Raw genomic sequence first — 14,719 nt, forward strand, 5'->3', positions numbered from 1 at the left:
GGACTGCTGGTGGGAATGCAAACTGGTGCAGCCGTTCTGGAAAACAGTGTGGAGGTTCCTGAAAAAATTAAAAGTAGAACTACCCTACCACCCAGCAATTGCACTACCAGGTATTTCTCCAAGGGATACAGGTGGGCTGTTTCGAAGGGACACATGCACCCCCACGTTTACGGCAGCGCTATTGACAACAGCCAAAGGACAGAAGGAGCCCAAATGTCCATCGATGGATGAATGGATAAAGAAGATGTGGTCTATATATACGATGGAGTATTACTCGGCAATCAGAAAGAATGAAATCTTGCCATTTGCAGCTAAGTGGATGGAACTGGAGGGTATTATGCTGAGCGAAATTAGAGAAAGACAAAAATTATATGACTTCACCCATATGAGGACTTTAAGAGACAAAACAGATGAACAAAAGGGAAGGGAAGCAAAAATAATATAAAAACAGGGAGGGGGACAAAACATAAAAGACTCTTAAATACGGAGAACAAACAGGGTTACTGGAGGGGTGGTGGGAGGGGTGTGGGCTAAATGGGGAAGGGGCACTAAGGAATCTACTCCTGAAATCACTGTTGCGCTATATGCTAACTTGGATGTAAATTAAACAATAAATGAATTAATTAAAAAAAATAAAAAAGAAAAAAATGAAAGTTCCACGCACTAAAAAGTCCTCTCCAAGCTCTCCCTCCTTCACGGCCAATGCTGATACTTGGTGTCCCTCGAAGGGCCATGCGCTACAAGATAAATCCCCTTTGCCTAGAATTCGAGTCGGGGTTAAAGACCGCTAGCACTGCACACAAGAACCCGAAAACGGGACCGAGGTTAGAATCACACCTCCCTTTCCCGCCAGCACCAGGAGCAGCAGCCGAGGTCCCCACCCCCCCGTCGGCCCCGCCCCCGCAGTTCCGGGTGAGGGTGACCACGTGCTTGTCGCCCATAACAACCGCGCGCTGCTCCCGCCCCCGGGCTGGGGCTGGCGAGCGACGGCCGCCTGCACCCGTGGGCCCTTGGAGGCAGTCTGAGCGACAGCCGAGATGGCCAACTGACGTGGCAGGCGCGATCCAAGGCGGGACGCTGCGTGCGGAAGCCGCCCGGGGCCGCGCGGGAGCGGAGGGCGCCGGCCGGGAAGGCAGGTGGGGACCCGGGGCAGCTGGGCGGGCGGGGGCGGGGTGGCGGGGACGGGGACTGCAGGCCAGAAAGGGTGCGGGCCCCGGCGGGCCCGGCGCCTGAACTCGGCCCGCGGCGGAGGGAGGGGCCGCGTTTAAGGGGGGGGGGGGGGGTCGAGACGCTTAAAGGGACCGGTCCCCAAAGAGGAGAGATATTTAAAGGTGCAGGCTGCCGGGCTGTCGCCGGCCAGGGGGGGCCGAGCTCGGCGCGCAGGAGACCTACGTAAAGTGGTAGGTGCTCGGGAGAGCAGGACGCTTTAAGGAGACCAGAGCCAAGCTTGTGAAGAGGCTGGGATGGGGTGAGAACACGTCCGTTGAAGGCAGGGATAAAGGAGTCGCTTGTCAAGGGCCCGGCGAGGTCTCCCTCTAAGGAAAAAAGAACATGCACTCCTGCTCTCCCCCAATGTCCTTTCTGGCTCCTCCAGGTTCCCTTGACCCCGGACCCCCCTGTTCCCAGGCTATGGCCCCCAGTGCCCTGTAGACCTGGCGCGACTCCCGTGCTTTCGACCCCTATTTGGGGCCCTGGGTGGCTACTGGAGGGCCTTGCAGAGGGGCAGAGAAGGCAGGACCATGGCATCTAGGGCCTCTGAACCTCCCTCAGGGCGCAGCGTGACGGCGGGCATCATCATTGTTGGAGATGAGATCCTCAAGGTGCGTCTGGGACGGAAGGGGGGTGTGTGGCGTGCTCCTGTCCTTAAGATCCTGCTGCGCGATCTGTTGAGGGAAGGCGGGCCAGGGCGGGAGCCCCCTTGCTGCCGGGGGGTCCTGGAGTGAGCCCAGCGTGTTAGAGGGAAAGTGAGCCTTTTGCTTTCCATCACTCTGTTGAAAACTTGTGGCAAAGGTGGCTTCAGTTTGTCCAGCAACTTGATAGGAGTAGGAGGGGCTTCACAGAAATGACGGGGAGTCCGACTTGTGAAGGGCGTACAGGTGTATGTGTTACTGAAGAGTGACAGCCAGCCTGTTTGGAAAATGACCCAAGGCACTTGGCAGAGTGAGTCAGCGAAATAGAAGGAAACTACTGGACCGAAGAAATCCGTCGGATTCTTCTGAGCAATCGAGGGAAATCTTGTTAAAGGTCGTGGTAGGCATCGGGTTTGAGGTAGTGATCTTGACCCCTCCTTTTTGAGTGCTTACTAGGGCCCGCGACTGTGCTTCTAGATCACATGTGCGGTTTTACTAACCCTTAGAACAATCCCCTGAGGTTCAATACTTTTATTATAAACGTCAATTAATAGATTGTGAGACCGAGAAGCTAGCTTGTCCAAGGTTCCATAGCCAGGAGGTGGTAGAGGGGGGATTCCAACCTGAGTCCCTCTTACTCCAAGTAACCCTTGTCCGCTAAGCCCTCTGGAGAGAAGTCGAAGGAGAAGGGGCTGCAAAGGAAGATCGTGTGCACACCGCAGGCAGCCTCAAATGTTCTGCAAAGGAATGTGAACTTTATTCTGTATATGTTTGGAAACAACACAGGGCTTTTGAGCCCAAGAGTGATGCAATCCCAGTAACACATTAGAAAGGTTAGTCAGAAGGCACTGGGCAGAGCGCTGGGGCTGGCGGCCGGGAGCCTGGCCAGGGGGCCTCGACAATGTCCAGATGACAGGTGCCAAGGACCTGCCCGGCGGCAGTAGGGACCAAGAGAAGAGAGCAGATGGGGAGACATTTCAGTACACTTGACGGTAGGAGGGCCTCACTGGCAGTGGACAGTGTCTGGGGAGGCCACTGGCCAAAGTGACAACGGCCAGGAATACGGCAGAGATGCCCGATAGGTAGGCGGAGCCAGGGAGCTGAAACCGTCAGGGTTGGGGAGGAAGTGGATGGGTCATCCACATAGAATTGGCCACCGAATCCTCAGGCATAGATGAGGTCAAGGTCAAAGCACGGAGAAGGAGGCCCAAGGTGGGTCATGCGACCCCCGGCCGTTCAGATGGATTTTCTCACCCTCGTACCCAGTCCAGGCTTTGGAGCCTCACGAGGCAGCGTCCCCCAAAAGAGCACGATGCCCCACATGGCTGTCACCCCTTCCCCTTTGCCCTCGAGTCCTGCAGCACTGACACTCTCATCGTCCCCATCTCATCTCCCAGGGACACACTCAGGACACCAACACCTACTTTCTATGCCGGACACTGCGCTCCCTGGGGGTCCAGGTGTGCCGGGTCTCTGTCGTACCCGACGAGGTGGCCACCATCGCGGCAGAGGTCACTTCTTTCTCCAGCCGCTTCACCCACGTCCTCACGGCAGGGGGCATCGGCCCCACTCACGATGATGTGACCTTTGAGGCGGTAGCACAGGCCTTCGGGGATGAGCTCAAGCCGCACCCCGAGCTGGAAGCGGCCATCCGAGCCCTCGGAGGGAAGGGCTGCGAGAAGCTGTCCGTAGTGCCCTCCTCCGCCCGCCTGCATTACGGCACAGACCCTCACACGGGCCGGCCCTTCAAGTTCCCGCTGGTCTCCGTCCGAAATGTCTACCTCTTCCCGGGCATTCCCGAGCTGCTGCGGAGGGTGCTGGAGGGGCTGAAGGGGCTGTTCCGAAACACGGCGGTGCAGTTCCACCTGCGGGAGCTGTACGTGGCCGCCGACGAGGCCTCCATCGCCCCTGTGCTGGCTGAGGCGCAGGCCCACTTTGGGCGCAGGCTCGGCCTGGGCTCCTACCCCGACTGGGGCAGCAATTACTATCGGGTGAAGCTGTCGCTGGACTCGGAGGAAGAAGCGCCGCTGGAGGAGTGCCTGGCCTACCTGACTGCCCGTCTGCCCCCGGGATCGCTGGTCCCCTACGTGCCTGACGCCGTGGGGCAGGCCAGGGAGGCTGTCTACCAGCTCGCGGAATCAGGTAGGGGCCTGGGGGGGTGGGGGCTGCACGTGCCCAACCCACCCCTGCCCAGGTCTCGGGAACGTAGGGTCTGAGAGAGGGGGGATAGCTCCGGTGCCGTTGGTCATTCTTCCAGTAAATGTCGACCGGGTGCCCGCTCCTGCCAGCACTGTGCTGGGTACTACGGACCGAGCTCAACAGGACAGTGTGTTACACGCCACGGCCTTCTGGGCCGGCAGTGTAACAAGAAAGGTAGGCGTCAGGCACGAGACGTCGGTCTCAGCGGCCTCCACGGTGGGGAGGTCAGCCTTGACCTGGGCGTATGTACGTTAAATACAGTCTGCTGGGCGAGTGTCGGACACGTGGGCTGATGAGGAGGATTGGGCCCCACCGGGAGGTGGGTGAGAGCAAACAGGATGGGGTTTAGGGGAACGAAGGAGAGCAGGGCCCCCCCGAGGGAAGACACTGAGGTGAAGGGTTCTGAATGGCAGGCCGGGACAGACCCTGAAGGGCACGTAGGACTCCGGCCTTTACTCTGGGAACACTGGGAAGCCTGGAGAGGCTTCAGGCCAGGGCGGTGTGGCCCCCCCCCCCCCCCCCCCCCCCCCGCTGCCCTCTGACGGCCACGTGTACGTATCTTCTTGTCTGTCTCCTTGCAGGGTCTTCTCTGGGGGGGAAGGTGGCAGGCGCCCTGCAGACCATCGAGACCGCCCTGGCGCAGTACGACCTCAGCCACCTTTGCGTGGGCTTCAATGGAGGCAAGGACTGCACAGCCCTCCTGCACCTCTTCCACGCGGCCGTGCAGAGGTGAGCCCACGCCCCGGGGCGAAGGCAGCAAGGAGGGAGAGGGCGGCCAGGCGTGGTTTGGGAGGGAGGGAGCCGTGGTGACCTCTCCACACTCTTCCCCCGCCACACTGACTGAGCATCTGACATCTGGGCGGCCCTGGGTGGACGTGTAGGCCACCGGCCCTGAGCACAGGGAGGTCACAGTCCACCCAGGAGCAGAGAGAACAGTGTGCGAGCTCTCCGGGGAGCATCGCTCTGCCAAGCCTGTGCGTCCTCCCCTCCCCAGGACACGCCCCGGTACTCAGGAGCCCCTCCAGATCCTGTACATCCGCAACATCTCCCCCTTCCCCGAGCTGGAGCAGTTCCTACAGGACACCATCAAGAGGTACTGAGGGCCTGGAAGTGTGGGCTCCGGGTGCGGCTCAGCAGTGCCCGCTTCTGACCCCCGCCCCTCCCCTCCTCAGGTATAATCTGCAGGTGCTGGAGGCCGAGGGCCACATGAAGCAGGCCCTGTGTGAGCTGCAGGCCCGGCACCCCCGGCTGGAGGCCGTCCTGATGGGCACCCGCCGCACCGACCCCTACTCCTGCAGCCTCCACCCCTTCAGCCCCACGGACCCCGGCTGGCCTGCCTTCGTGCGCGTCAACCCGCTGCTGGTAACGGGGAGGGGGCCGCAGCGCCTCCCGTCTCCCGACCCCTGTGGCTCATTGCGCCCTGGCCCCCCACGTGGGAGAGGTGGGAGCCCGGGGCTCGCGTGAGGGACCCCCATCACCCAAGGGAGGCTGTGCTGCTCGGCCGTTCAGCTTTCTGACCATTCTGTAGGGAGCACCGATTCAGTGGCGGGGTTGTGCTTTCTACCCCTAGGTCTGCACTGCCCAGAATGGCAGCCACCAGCCTCTTATCGATACTCAAATTACAACCTACTGAGATGAAAGAAAGAATGACCCCAAACCACTGAGTGGTGCGCTCCAAGTGTGACGAATTCTGTGGTGTGGGTGTTATATCTTCATTTTAAAAATTAAATACCCTTCAGAATTCGCTTCTTCAGAGGCACTGACCCCATTTCCAGCCGCGGCCACGTTAGACGGCCCAGCTGGAGACGCAGCGGGCTGCGTGGACTCCTGGACACAACCACGTCTGTCCTGGAGCACGCCGGTCCCTGGGGGCTGGCTTGGGGGCGGAGGGAGGCGGGCAAAGGTTTCCCGTTTTGCGTTGCGTGGCCGCACCCGGCAGGCTGTGCCGGAGAATCCCAGAGAATCCCACAGGAGGCCTCCCTCAGAGCCCGGGAAGCAGAAGAGCTCTAGGCGGGCCCCTGCCCAGGCGGCAGGCCGCAGTGTGGGAGGGGGGACTTTGTGACCCCACTCTGACCCCCAGGACTGGACCTACAGAGACATCTGGGACTTCCTGCGGCAGCTGTTTGTCCCGTACTGTGTCCTATATGACCGAGGGTAAGGGTGCTGGGAGAGGACGGGTGTCGTGGGCATGGGGACGAGGTGGGGGCGCTGCGGTGGGGAGAGCCTGCCCCGAACTCGCCTGCCTCCTCCCTGCTCCAGCTACACGTCGCTGGGGGGCCGCGAGAACACCGTGAGGAACCCGGCCCTGAAGTGCCTGAGCCCGGGGGGCCAGCCCACCTACCGGCCAGCCTACCTCCTGGAGAACGAAGACGAGGAGAGGAACTCGCGCACGTGACCCCGAGCAGCCAGAGGGAGGCCGCCCTGGGGTGTCCCCTGTCAATAAACCGCCTCTTGCGTGCCTGCTGCTCTGCCTGTGTCTTCCTGCTCCAGGGGATGGGACGGGAGAAGCAGACGTCGGCCGGGCTCTGCCAGCTCCCAGCTGGCAGTGCTCCCTCTGAGGAACAGGGGCGGCGGGGGGGCAAAGGGGGGACGTGCTGGGGGGACGTACACAGAACACTCGGCAGGAGCCCACCGGAGGGCAGGGTCAGGAGCCACGCCAGCCCCTGGGGGAGAGGCACCCCGGGCAGGATGCCGAGGTTTGGAGAGCCAGGCTGGGAGAAGGGAAGCTGGGCTGGCCTGGCTGCGGAGGACAGAAGACGGGGTGGCCGGCCCACCCCCCCTGCCCCAACCCAGCCTCCACCCCTGCCCATGGAGGCTGACTCAGCCCATTCTTGGGCCCAGAACCTTCCCTGTGCTAGACCCCGGGGCCTTTGTCCCCATAGTCATGAGGTCTGAGGGGGTGGGGACGCTGCTGATAAAAGGCCCGCGAGACAGCTCTGTGCGCCTCAGAGCTGCGGCCCATATGCAGCCCCGGACGCAGCCCCTCGCCCAGGCCCTGCCTTTCTCCTTCAGAAGGGCCCTGTGGGGCACTGGGTTCCAGGTGCCGGTCATGAAGACGGGCACAGGATGGGAGGGCCTGCAGCAGACCCTGAAGGAAGTTGCCTACATCCTCCTCTGCTGCTGGTGCATCAAGGAACTGCTGGATTGATGCCCCGGGACCGCCCCCGCCCCGCCCGCCCCTGCACCGCTCAGGTGGGCCTGGATCCACCCCTTCCCCTCCCGCGCCCCCACACCCTGCACCGCTCAGGTGGGTGGGCAGGATCGCAGACCCAGGCGCAGGGCCACAGCTTCTGTGACAGAGCCCGCCTCCCAGCTTTCTGTTCTCTCCTCCAGCGCCGGGCCCTGCCCCCATCGAGTACCCCCGCCCCGGCCCCCACCTCCAGGCCCGCTGTGCTTGACCGACGATGGGCCACAAACAACGGGGGAAGTGTGGACCCTGCTTCGAGTTTGTGCCATGTGCCAGCCTCCGTTCCCGCCCACACCTCTGCTGGACCTCCGGTGCAGGTGCACGGGAGCTGCCTGGCTGCTGGCCGGGACCCGGATAAGACTGCCGCGGGACCCGCACCGTGAGCCCACCGGCCTAGATGGTTGATTTTTCTGTACTCAGTGCCAGGAATGGGCTAAGGATCACGAAACTGTGTGTGTGTGCATGTGTGTGCATAAATGTATATGTATATATACATATATGTATGTATGTATATACATATACCATCTGCTGTGTGCCAATCCTGGTGCTCTGAACACATCAGTGAACAAAACAGGCCCCTGTACTCACAGAGCTTACGTTCTGCTGGGCAGAGGCAGGAAATAAGATGTAAACAAAAAATAAGGATATAGATGTTCTATATAAAATAAATAGGCCTTGAGGCCAAACGTGCTAAATGTCTAAAAGGGACTCCACACAACTCAGCACTGAAAGGGTCTTGGAGCCAGAGCCAGCGTTCAGACCAGGGAGGGAAGGAGATGGGCACCGGGGCGGCCTGGTGGGTGGAGCGTCCGACTCAGGTCACGATCTTGCGGTTCATGGGTGCGAGACCCTCGTCAGGCTCTGTGCTAACAGCTGGGAGCTGGCTTTGGATTCTGCTGCCCCTCCCCCACTCACACTCTGCCCCCCCCCTCTCAAAAATAAACATTACAAAAAAATCATTTTTAAAGAAGGGAGGGAAGGAGGTTGTCCTGGATACAACCCACACCGAAAACCAGGTTTTCCGACTCACTGGTTGGGGAGGGTGGAGGGTGGAAAGCCCAGGTTCCTCCCAACCGGTGGGTAGGGAGGGGTCCGACTTGGGTGGGGTCCCGCGCCTTAAGCCAGGAACTCAAATAGAAGACGTGGCCTGGCCGGCTCCCTGCCTTGAGGATCTTGGGAGAAGCCCTGGGCCCTTGCAAGCCCCAAGCTCACGGGAAGTCGGGCCCTGCTCCCCCTGGTCACACATGAGGCCGCAAGAGAAAGGCGCCCTGGTGGCCACGCAGGCTCCTCAGGCTTGTCACCGTGCACAAGCACAAACAGCCAGAATGAGCACCGCTCCCTCTCTTCCCCTCGGCAGCCGAAACGCACGCTGCCCCTGAATCACGCCCAGCAGTGGGCACGCGTCAGCCACTGACACCATCTTGCTCACACTTCCCGACACGCCCACTCAGCCCCCCACAACCGCAGAGCCTCTTGGGGCCAGTTGTTGTCCCCTCCCTTCCGTCCTGGGGCACAAGCCTGGAGATGGTGTGTGGGACTCTCTCCTCACCCCAGGGACCAGCTTTTCCCAGACTTCCTCTGGGTGTGTTTTGTCTCTCTTGGTAAAGGTGACCCATACCTAAAGTAAGCAGTTCTGGTGAGAAGGGACCCCCACCCCCCCACGACCACTCTCCCCTCTGGGGTGGCTCAGATTCAGCAGCCCCTGGGAGGGCATTCGGGAGAGAGTGCTGCACGCGCCTCGCCCTCCTCTTCCCTCGTTCGTGCAACAAATGTTAGGGAGCACCCGCTGTGTGCCAATCCCCGTGCTCCCGGCACCACCGCGGTGAGCAAAACAGGCCCCAGGACTCACGGAGCTTCCGTTCCAGTGGGCAGAGATAGGAAATAAAATGTAAACAAAACAATAGGAACATAGCTGTGATTAGAAGATGCGGGCTATGAGCTGGGGTGGGTGTGAGGCAGGTCGTGACGTGCCAGTGGCTCAGGGCAGGCTTGATAGCGAGAGCAGTGGAGAGAAGGGCTGGCCTGCGCGCATACACATTCCTTTTTTTTTTTAAGAGTTTTTCTATTTTTCAGTAATATCTGGCCCCAACATGGGGCTCGAACTCACAACCCCGAGACTGAGAATCACGCACTCTGCGGACGGAGCCAGCCGGGCACCCTGAGCCCGGAGGAATTCTCGGAGTTGCTAACATGGTCTCCACATGGCGCTGTCCCCTGGTTTTTCCCCTCCGACGAGGCAGGGACTCCGCAGGGGCACACACGGAGCCTGCTCCCTCTTTTCTGTGGCAGCGTGGTTCTCCATAGTACTCCCACTCAAGGTAGTCTTTATCCGGGTAGCTTGGCGACCTTCAGGCCTGCACTAAATGCAGGTAGGTCAGCCTTCTCACCGGGTCCCTTCAGAGCCCACCTCACCCCAGGACACAGCAGTGGGAAGAGGTAAGAGCTTGAATCCAACCAGAGAGAGGTTAGCGGTGGAGGACACAGAATTCACCTTTCCACACAAGTGTGGGGCTCCTGCCTCCCCTCACAGCCTGCACCCCTGCTTGGTCGGCCCGTCCCTGACTCGAGCTCTGGCCTTCTGCCTCCCTTTTCCTTTCTTTCTTTCTTTTTTTTTTTTTCTAATTTTTTTGTTTGTTTGTTTACTTATTTTTGAGAGAGAGAGAGAGCATGAGCAGGGGAGGGGCAAAGAGGGAGAAGGAGACACAGAATCCCAAGCAGGCTCCAGGCTCCGAGCTGTCAGCACAGAGCCCCAGGCGGATATCGAACTCGTGATTCGTGAGATCAGGACCTGAACCGAAGTCGGACGCTTAATCCACTGAGCCATGCTGGCGTCCCCAGCATGTTTGACTTTTATATTTAGGAGGGGAAAAAACTGTTTTTCATGTTTATTTACTTTTAGAGAGATAGAGTGTGAGCAGGGGAGGGGCAGACAGAGAGGGAGACAAAGAATCGGAAGCAGAATCCAGACTCTGAGCTGTCAGCCCAGAGCCCCCCCACCCCCACCCCACGGGGTCCAACTCACGAACCCTGAGGTCATGACCTGAGCCGAATTGGGACATTTAACTGATTGAGCCTCCCAGGCGCCCCTCTCCCTTTCGTTTCTCAGACCCCACTCCCACGGAGCCACTGAGCAGGGACAGGGCCTCGGGCTGGATCCTAGAGTCAGAGTTCTGAGCACAAGCGCCCTCGACAGCGGAGGGGATGTCTGGCGAAGGCCACCAGGGAAGCGGTAGGTGTCGGAAGGCAGGGCCCAGGAAGTTGACGGAGGGAGAAGAGGAGAGACTGCGGGTGGCCCAAGAGGAGTGTCAGCCCTCAAGAGAGCCCTGAGAGTGGAACGTATGGGGGGAGGAGCGGGGAGGATAAGAAAAACCGTGTATGTCGTTCTGAGAGCCCTTGCCACACTACAGTGTTGGACACTTACACAAGCCCGCTTGAAAAGTAGGCTGGACAAGGACAACTATCCCAGGTTAGCTTGAAAGAAACAGGCCAAGAGAGGTGACGTGACCCACTGAAGGCCAAACCCACAGTACACTGCAGTGCGGTAGTCAGCTGGCGAACCCCGATTTTCTCGTCTCATATTCGGGGCTCCTCTGGGCCAGCCAGACTTCCTCTTCTGATATTGCACTTCAGGTGGTGGCCTGGGGGCGGGGCCAAGCGTGCAAAGGTGTGGGGAGGACTCCCGCTCCCATTCTGCACCCACTCCACCTCCCCCCCACACCTCCACTCTCAGCCGGCCTTCCTCTTGCTCCGCCTGCTCCTTTGGGGGTCCCAGATACGTCTTTTTCACCTAGACCACACAGGCCAGGACCCGGTTCCGGCCTACACCTCCCCAGTGCTCTCCAAGGGAAAAAGATGCGGCCGCTTCCCTGCAACGTCCTCTTCCCAGCTGGGATAAGCTCACGTTTGGAGGGTCTAGACTCCGCTCGGGGCTCATTGGAGGGCGGAAGATGGCGGAAGAGGGGAGCTGAGTGCCAAGAATACGAGGGCTGGGGAAGAGCTAGCTCATTTGCCCCTGGGCGCCCAGGGGCCCTCTAGTGGCCACAAGGGGAAGGGGAAGGGGCGGGGTAAAACCGGGAAGAAGCCTCGGCAAAGCTGGAAGCGACCCCCAGATGCTGCAGCACTGGAAGGATTCTACCCAGGATTCCTAGCCGATCACGTCGATAGAAGACCCTCCATGGTGTGCGAGAGGCAGGTGGAGGAGAGGGGTCCTGGCGAAGTGGTCGGAGGAGCCGCCTGCACTCATCTGGCTATTTTAGTAAAGATCTTGGTGGGGTCCTGAGTTCTCGCAGCAACGCTCAGAAGCGCGCGGGAAGAGGGGTGTGGCAGTCGCTGCCCCCACGCCGGGGCGTGGACCCCCAAGGCCACCACGATCTTCCCGATCCCCGGCGTCCCTACTTGCATCTCGTTTGCACAGGAGTTATTTCCCCTTCGAAAGGCAGAAGTCCCCAACCCCTTTCTCAGTCACTGCCAGCCGAGACTTTTTACTCCGGCCTTTGGCCGTTCTTCCGGCCGTCCTCCCGCCCCTCTGGCCGCCGCCCCCAGGACCTTCCGTCCTTCACCTGTGCCAGCTTCTCGGCCTCCACCCACCACCCGATCCCAGCTGGGTACGAGCAGCCGAGACACCTGCGCCGCCTGCCGGTTGGCCGGAGGGAGGCTGAGGGCAAGGGGTTCTGTTTCGCCTTCTCCGGGACGTGGAGTTTTGGAAAATGTTCCCCGAGCTTCCTGAGGCTAAATTTATCCCCCCCGGCCCTGGGGGGCGCAGAGATCCCGGAGACGATTAGCGCTGAGGCGCAGCCGGCTCCCGCCCAGAGGCCCGGAATAGGCGCCGAGTTATAAATAGTGCGCCCGCAGGTGTGGGGGGAGTCGGCGGGAGGGGGCAACCCTGGCAGCCACGGCCCCTTCAGGTGGGTTGGGCGGTCGCGGTGGGGGCGCCGGGGGGCGGCGGGCGGGGGGGGGCTGCGGTCTGTGCGCCCCCAGTGGTTTCCTGGGCGGCGGGTTTTTCGAGGGAAGCGGGGGCAGCCCGGGGAAGGGGGGGAGGGCGGGGAAGAGGTGGGCGCCCAGCGCAGGCTGTCGCTCCGCTTCCAGCTCAGCCCCCCACCCCTTCCAAAACAGGCCCCCAGACCCACTCATTCAGGACCCCGCCCACACAGAGCCGTGCCTTTCTTCCGCCAGAAGCCCTCTCCCTCCACGCGCGGCAAGCATCTAACTCTCCCGCAGCTGCCCCTGAGCGCACGTGGCCCAGCCAGTCCGGGCACCTGGCTGTCACTCAGAATCGCTGTCCCCAGCCCCAGGTACACAGTCCTCCTGAGGAGGGATTAACTCCTGTCACTTTCTCCTCTAAACTAAGGTCTAGCTGGTCGCCTGAGATTTAAGTCTGTACGTGCGGATCTGGGATGCCCCCGCCCCCCGCCCCGGCCCCCGTCTCTCCAGGAGGTCCCCTGCAGGCCGCACACCTGCCCTCGGGTTCCCGGTGCCACTCCGGCGCTGGCGGCGGGGCGGGGGTGGCAGCGGGGCCCTGGGGCCCAGCCGGGAGTTTCGTGGGAGGGGGGCAGCCCCCAGTCAGCAGTCAGCGTTTCTCGGCTGCCGCAACTCAGTGGTTTGGCGCGGTCAGGGCCAGGAGTTAGAGGGGAGGCGGGAATTTCAAGTCGGGGTTCCCCCCTCCGACTTCTGAGCCAGGAAGGAAGCTGTATGGACCAGAAGAGAAACGTGGTGGTGGTTGGGGGGTGGGGAGGGTCACTGAGGAACAAACAGGAGGTTCCGGGGCTGTCGAGACTGGAGAATGGCATTCCGGGTGCCCACAGATTCAGGCTGGGTCCAGCAAGGCTCCGGAGGCGACCCCCAGAGTTGGGGGACGGGGCGGGCCCGAGGCACTGGGCGCCTTTCGTCTCTTTGTACCTAAGGGCTGGTGCCAGGGCGCCCGCCCTCCTACTGCCTCTGGAGGCCCAGGCTCTGCCCTCCCAGAACCGCTTTCCTGCCCTTCTTCCCCGGGGCCATGCAGCCCCCTTCCGTTTCACGTGTCCTTCTGGCCCTGCCGTCCTGCCCCCAGCCCCAGGCGCGGCTCTTCCCCAGTATGGTGCGACCCGGACGGCTGGAGAAGGGAGGGAAAAACCCTGCCTGGACCCCACCGACTCCGGGGCACTCACCGACCAGAATCTGTCCGGCGGGGCCGAGAAGAAAACCCGGAGCAGTGACCCGCCTCGGGGCCCAAGGGGGACGGGGCGGATAGGAAAACCCGGAGCGGATCGAGCGAGCGGGAGCGCCCCAAGCCTGCCGCCACCCCCTCCTTCCTATAGCCCCCCTAATTCTCCAGTGAGATAATGTCTGAGGTGGGGGGCTGTTTGGTTTGGCCTGGGCCCTCAGGGGCGCCTCACACTTTCCGCCCCTGGCTGGGGCGCAGGGCAGCGGCCCCGAGGCTGAGTCACGGCCGGAGAGGAGGGAGGGCGGGACCCGGACTCCGCCCCTCCCCCTGCGCGGGGATCCCGGGTCAGCCCGGGTGAGGGCCAGGGCCCCCCTGGCGCCGCCCATTGTGGTCCAACAGGTTGAGCTGGTGCCCCGCGGAGCCACCTGCTGGAAAGGGAGGGAGGCCCCCTGCGTGGGGGTTGGGGCGGAGGCGGCGAGTCCGACCCGGTTCGGCCCGGCCGGCCGCGGGAAGCGGAACCCGGCTCCCGTGGCCGGACTGGATTCCGTTTTACACTAGTGGGAGGGGCTCTCTGGGGGACGCAGCGCTGCAGGCCCAGCTGGAAGCGTCCCCACCGGCCACCTTCCTCAGTTGTGGGGGCGCTGAAGTACGCATTCTGTCCCCCCCCCCCCCCGAACCCACATACACATCCTGAAACACCCAGGCTCCCCTCGCCACCTGGGTCTCCGAGAGAGTCCCTGTCGAGAGGGTCCCTCCTTCGCAGAGACTCAGTTTCTCCACTTAGGGAGCAGGCGGGATGGAGGCGGGGTGCAGAAGCGAGAGCGCGCCGCCCCCCCCCCGCCTCCCCCGCCGCGGCCCCGGCCCCTCCCCTCTGACAATGCCAAGGCCGCAGCGGGCACCGGCTGGAGCGCAGAGGCCGCTTGCCCAGGGCGCCGCTCCCTCCCCGCGGGGCGCCGTCACGCGTGGGGAGGGAGGCAGGGTGCCCGCAGCCTCCACTCCCCCGCTCCCTCGGAGGCGGGGTGGGGCGTAGGAGCTGAAGCTGGTGGCCTGGTGGCTCCCCTCCCCCTACCTCCCGGGGCACTGACCTGATTATAGCCCCTCTCGGGACCCCCTCCTTCGGTCCTGGAAGTCCCCGCCTCACCCCCACCTAGCCTGTCTCTAACCTCTCCTACCCTTCCCTCCCGAGGAGGTGACCGCACAAGAGCCCCTCACGGACTGTGAGAGCCCTCGATGGGGGCGCTCGGTTCCCGGGCCACTGCGGACACTGCCCCCTCCCCCTTTCCCTCCTCCAGGTTTCAGGCCCGCCCCCTCGACTCCGCCCCCTCCCTGGCGGAACGCAAGGCG

At 62.1% G+C, this 14,719-nt stretch overlaps 2 protein-coding genes across 4 annotated transcripts; both read left to right on the forward strand.

The window, feature by feature from the left end:
• Nucleotides 1-990: 990 nt before the first annotated feature.
• On the forward strand, nt 991-6,513 carry FLAD1 (flavin adenine dinucleotide synthetase 1). Of its 3 annotated transcripts, XM_086693165.1 has the most exons (8): nt 991-1,136; nt 1,595-1,820; nt 3,248-3,992; nt 4,631-4,778; nt 5,044-5,142; nt 5,222-5,411; nt 6,130-6,203; nt 6,309-6,513. In XM_086693165.1, the coding sequence occupies exons 2-8, from the start codon at nt 1,740-1,742 to the stop codon at nt 6,442-6,444; spliced, it is 1,473 nt and encodes a 490-aa protein (XP_086549291.1). In that variant the 5' UTR covers nt 991-1,136; nt 1,595-1,739; the 3' UTR covers nt 6,445-6,513. The 3 variants fall into 3 exon arrangements, 2 of the variants coding, with proteins under 2 accessions (XP_086549291.1, XP_086549290.1); XR_015245772.1 differs by lacking the exon at nt 991-1,136 and having other exon boundaries at nt 1,283-1,820; nt 5,620-6,203; nt 6,309-6,384; XM_086693164.1 differs by lacking the exon at nt 991-1,136 and having other exon boundaries at nt 1,285-1,820.
• Nucleotides 6,514-6,641: 128 nt separating this feature from the next.
• On the forward strand, nt 6,642-7,931 carry LENEP (lens epithelial protein). The gene has a single exon (XM_086693171.1). It carries the CDS (start codon nt 6,934-6,936, stop codon nt 7,195-7,197), a length of 264 nt encoding a protein of 87 aa, XP_086549297.1. The 5' UTR covers nt 6,642-6,933; the 3' UTR covers nt 7,198-7,931.
• Nucleotides 7,932-14,719: the final 6,788 nt, after the last annotated feature.

Source organism: Puma concolor, chromosome E4, assembly GCF_028749965.1.
Source record: "Puma concolor isolate L17-30 chromosome E4, mPumCon1.1.hap2, whole genome shotgun sequence".
Classification (NCBI taxonomy): Eukaryota; Metazoa; Chordata; class Mammalia; order Carnivora; family Felidae; genus Puma; species Puma concolor.

Coding starts and splice junctions, on each gene's coding strand:
- FLAD1 (XM_086693165.1), top strand. CDS start 1,740: ATGGCATCTAGGGCCTCTGAACCTCCCTCAGGGCGCAGCGTGACGGCG. Junction 5,143..5,221: donor CTACAGGACACCATCAAGAG/GTACTGAGGGCC, acceptor TCCCCTCCTCAG/GTATAATCTGCAGGTGCTGG. Junction 6,204..6,308: donor TGTGTCCTATATGACCGAGG/GTAAGGGTGCTG, acceptor TCCCTGCTCCAG/CTACACGTCGCTGGGGGGCC.
- LENEP (XM_086693171.1), top strand. CDS start 6,934: ATGAGGTCTGAGGGGGTGGGGACGCTGCTGATAAAAGGCCCGCGAGAC.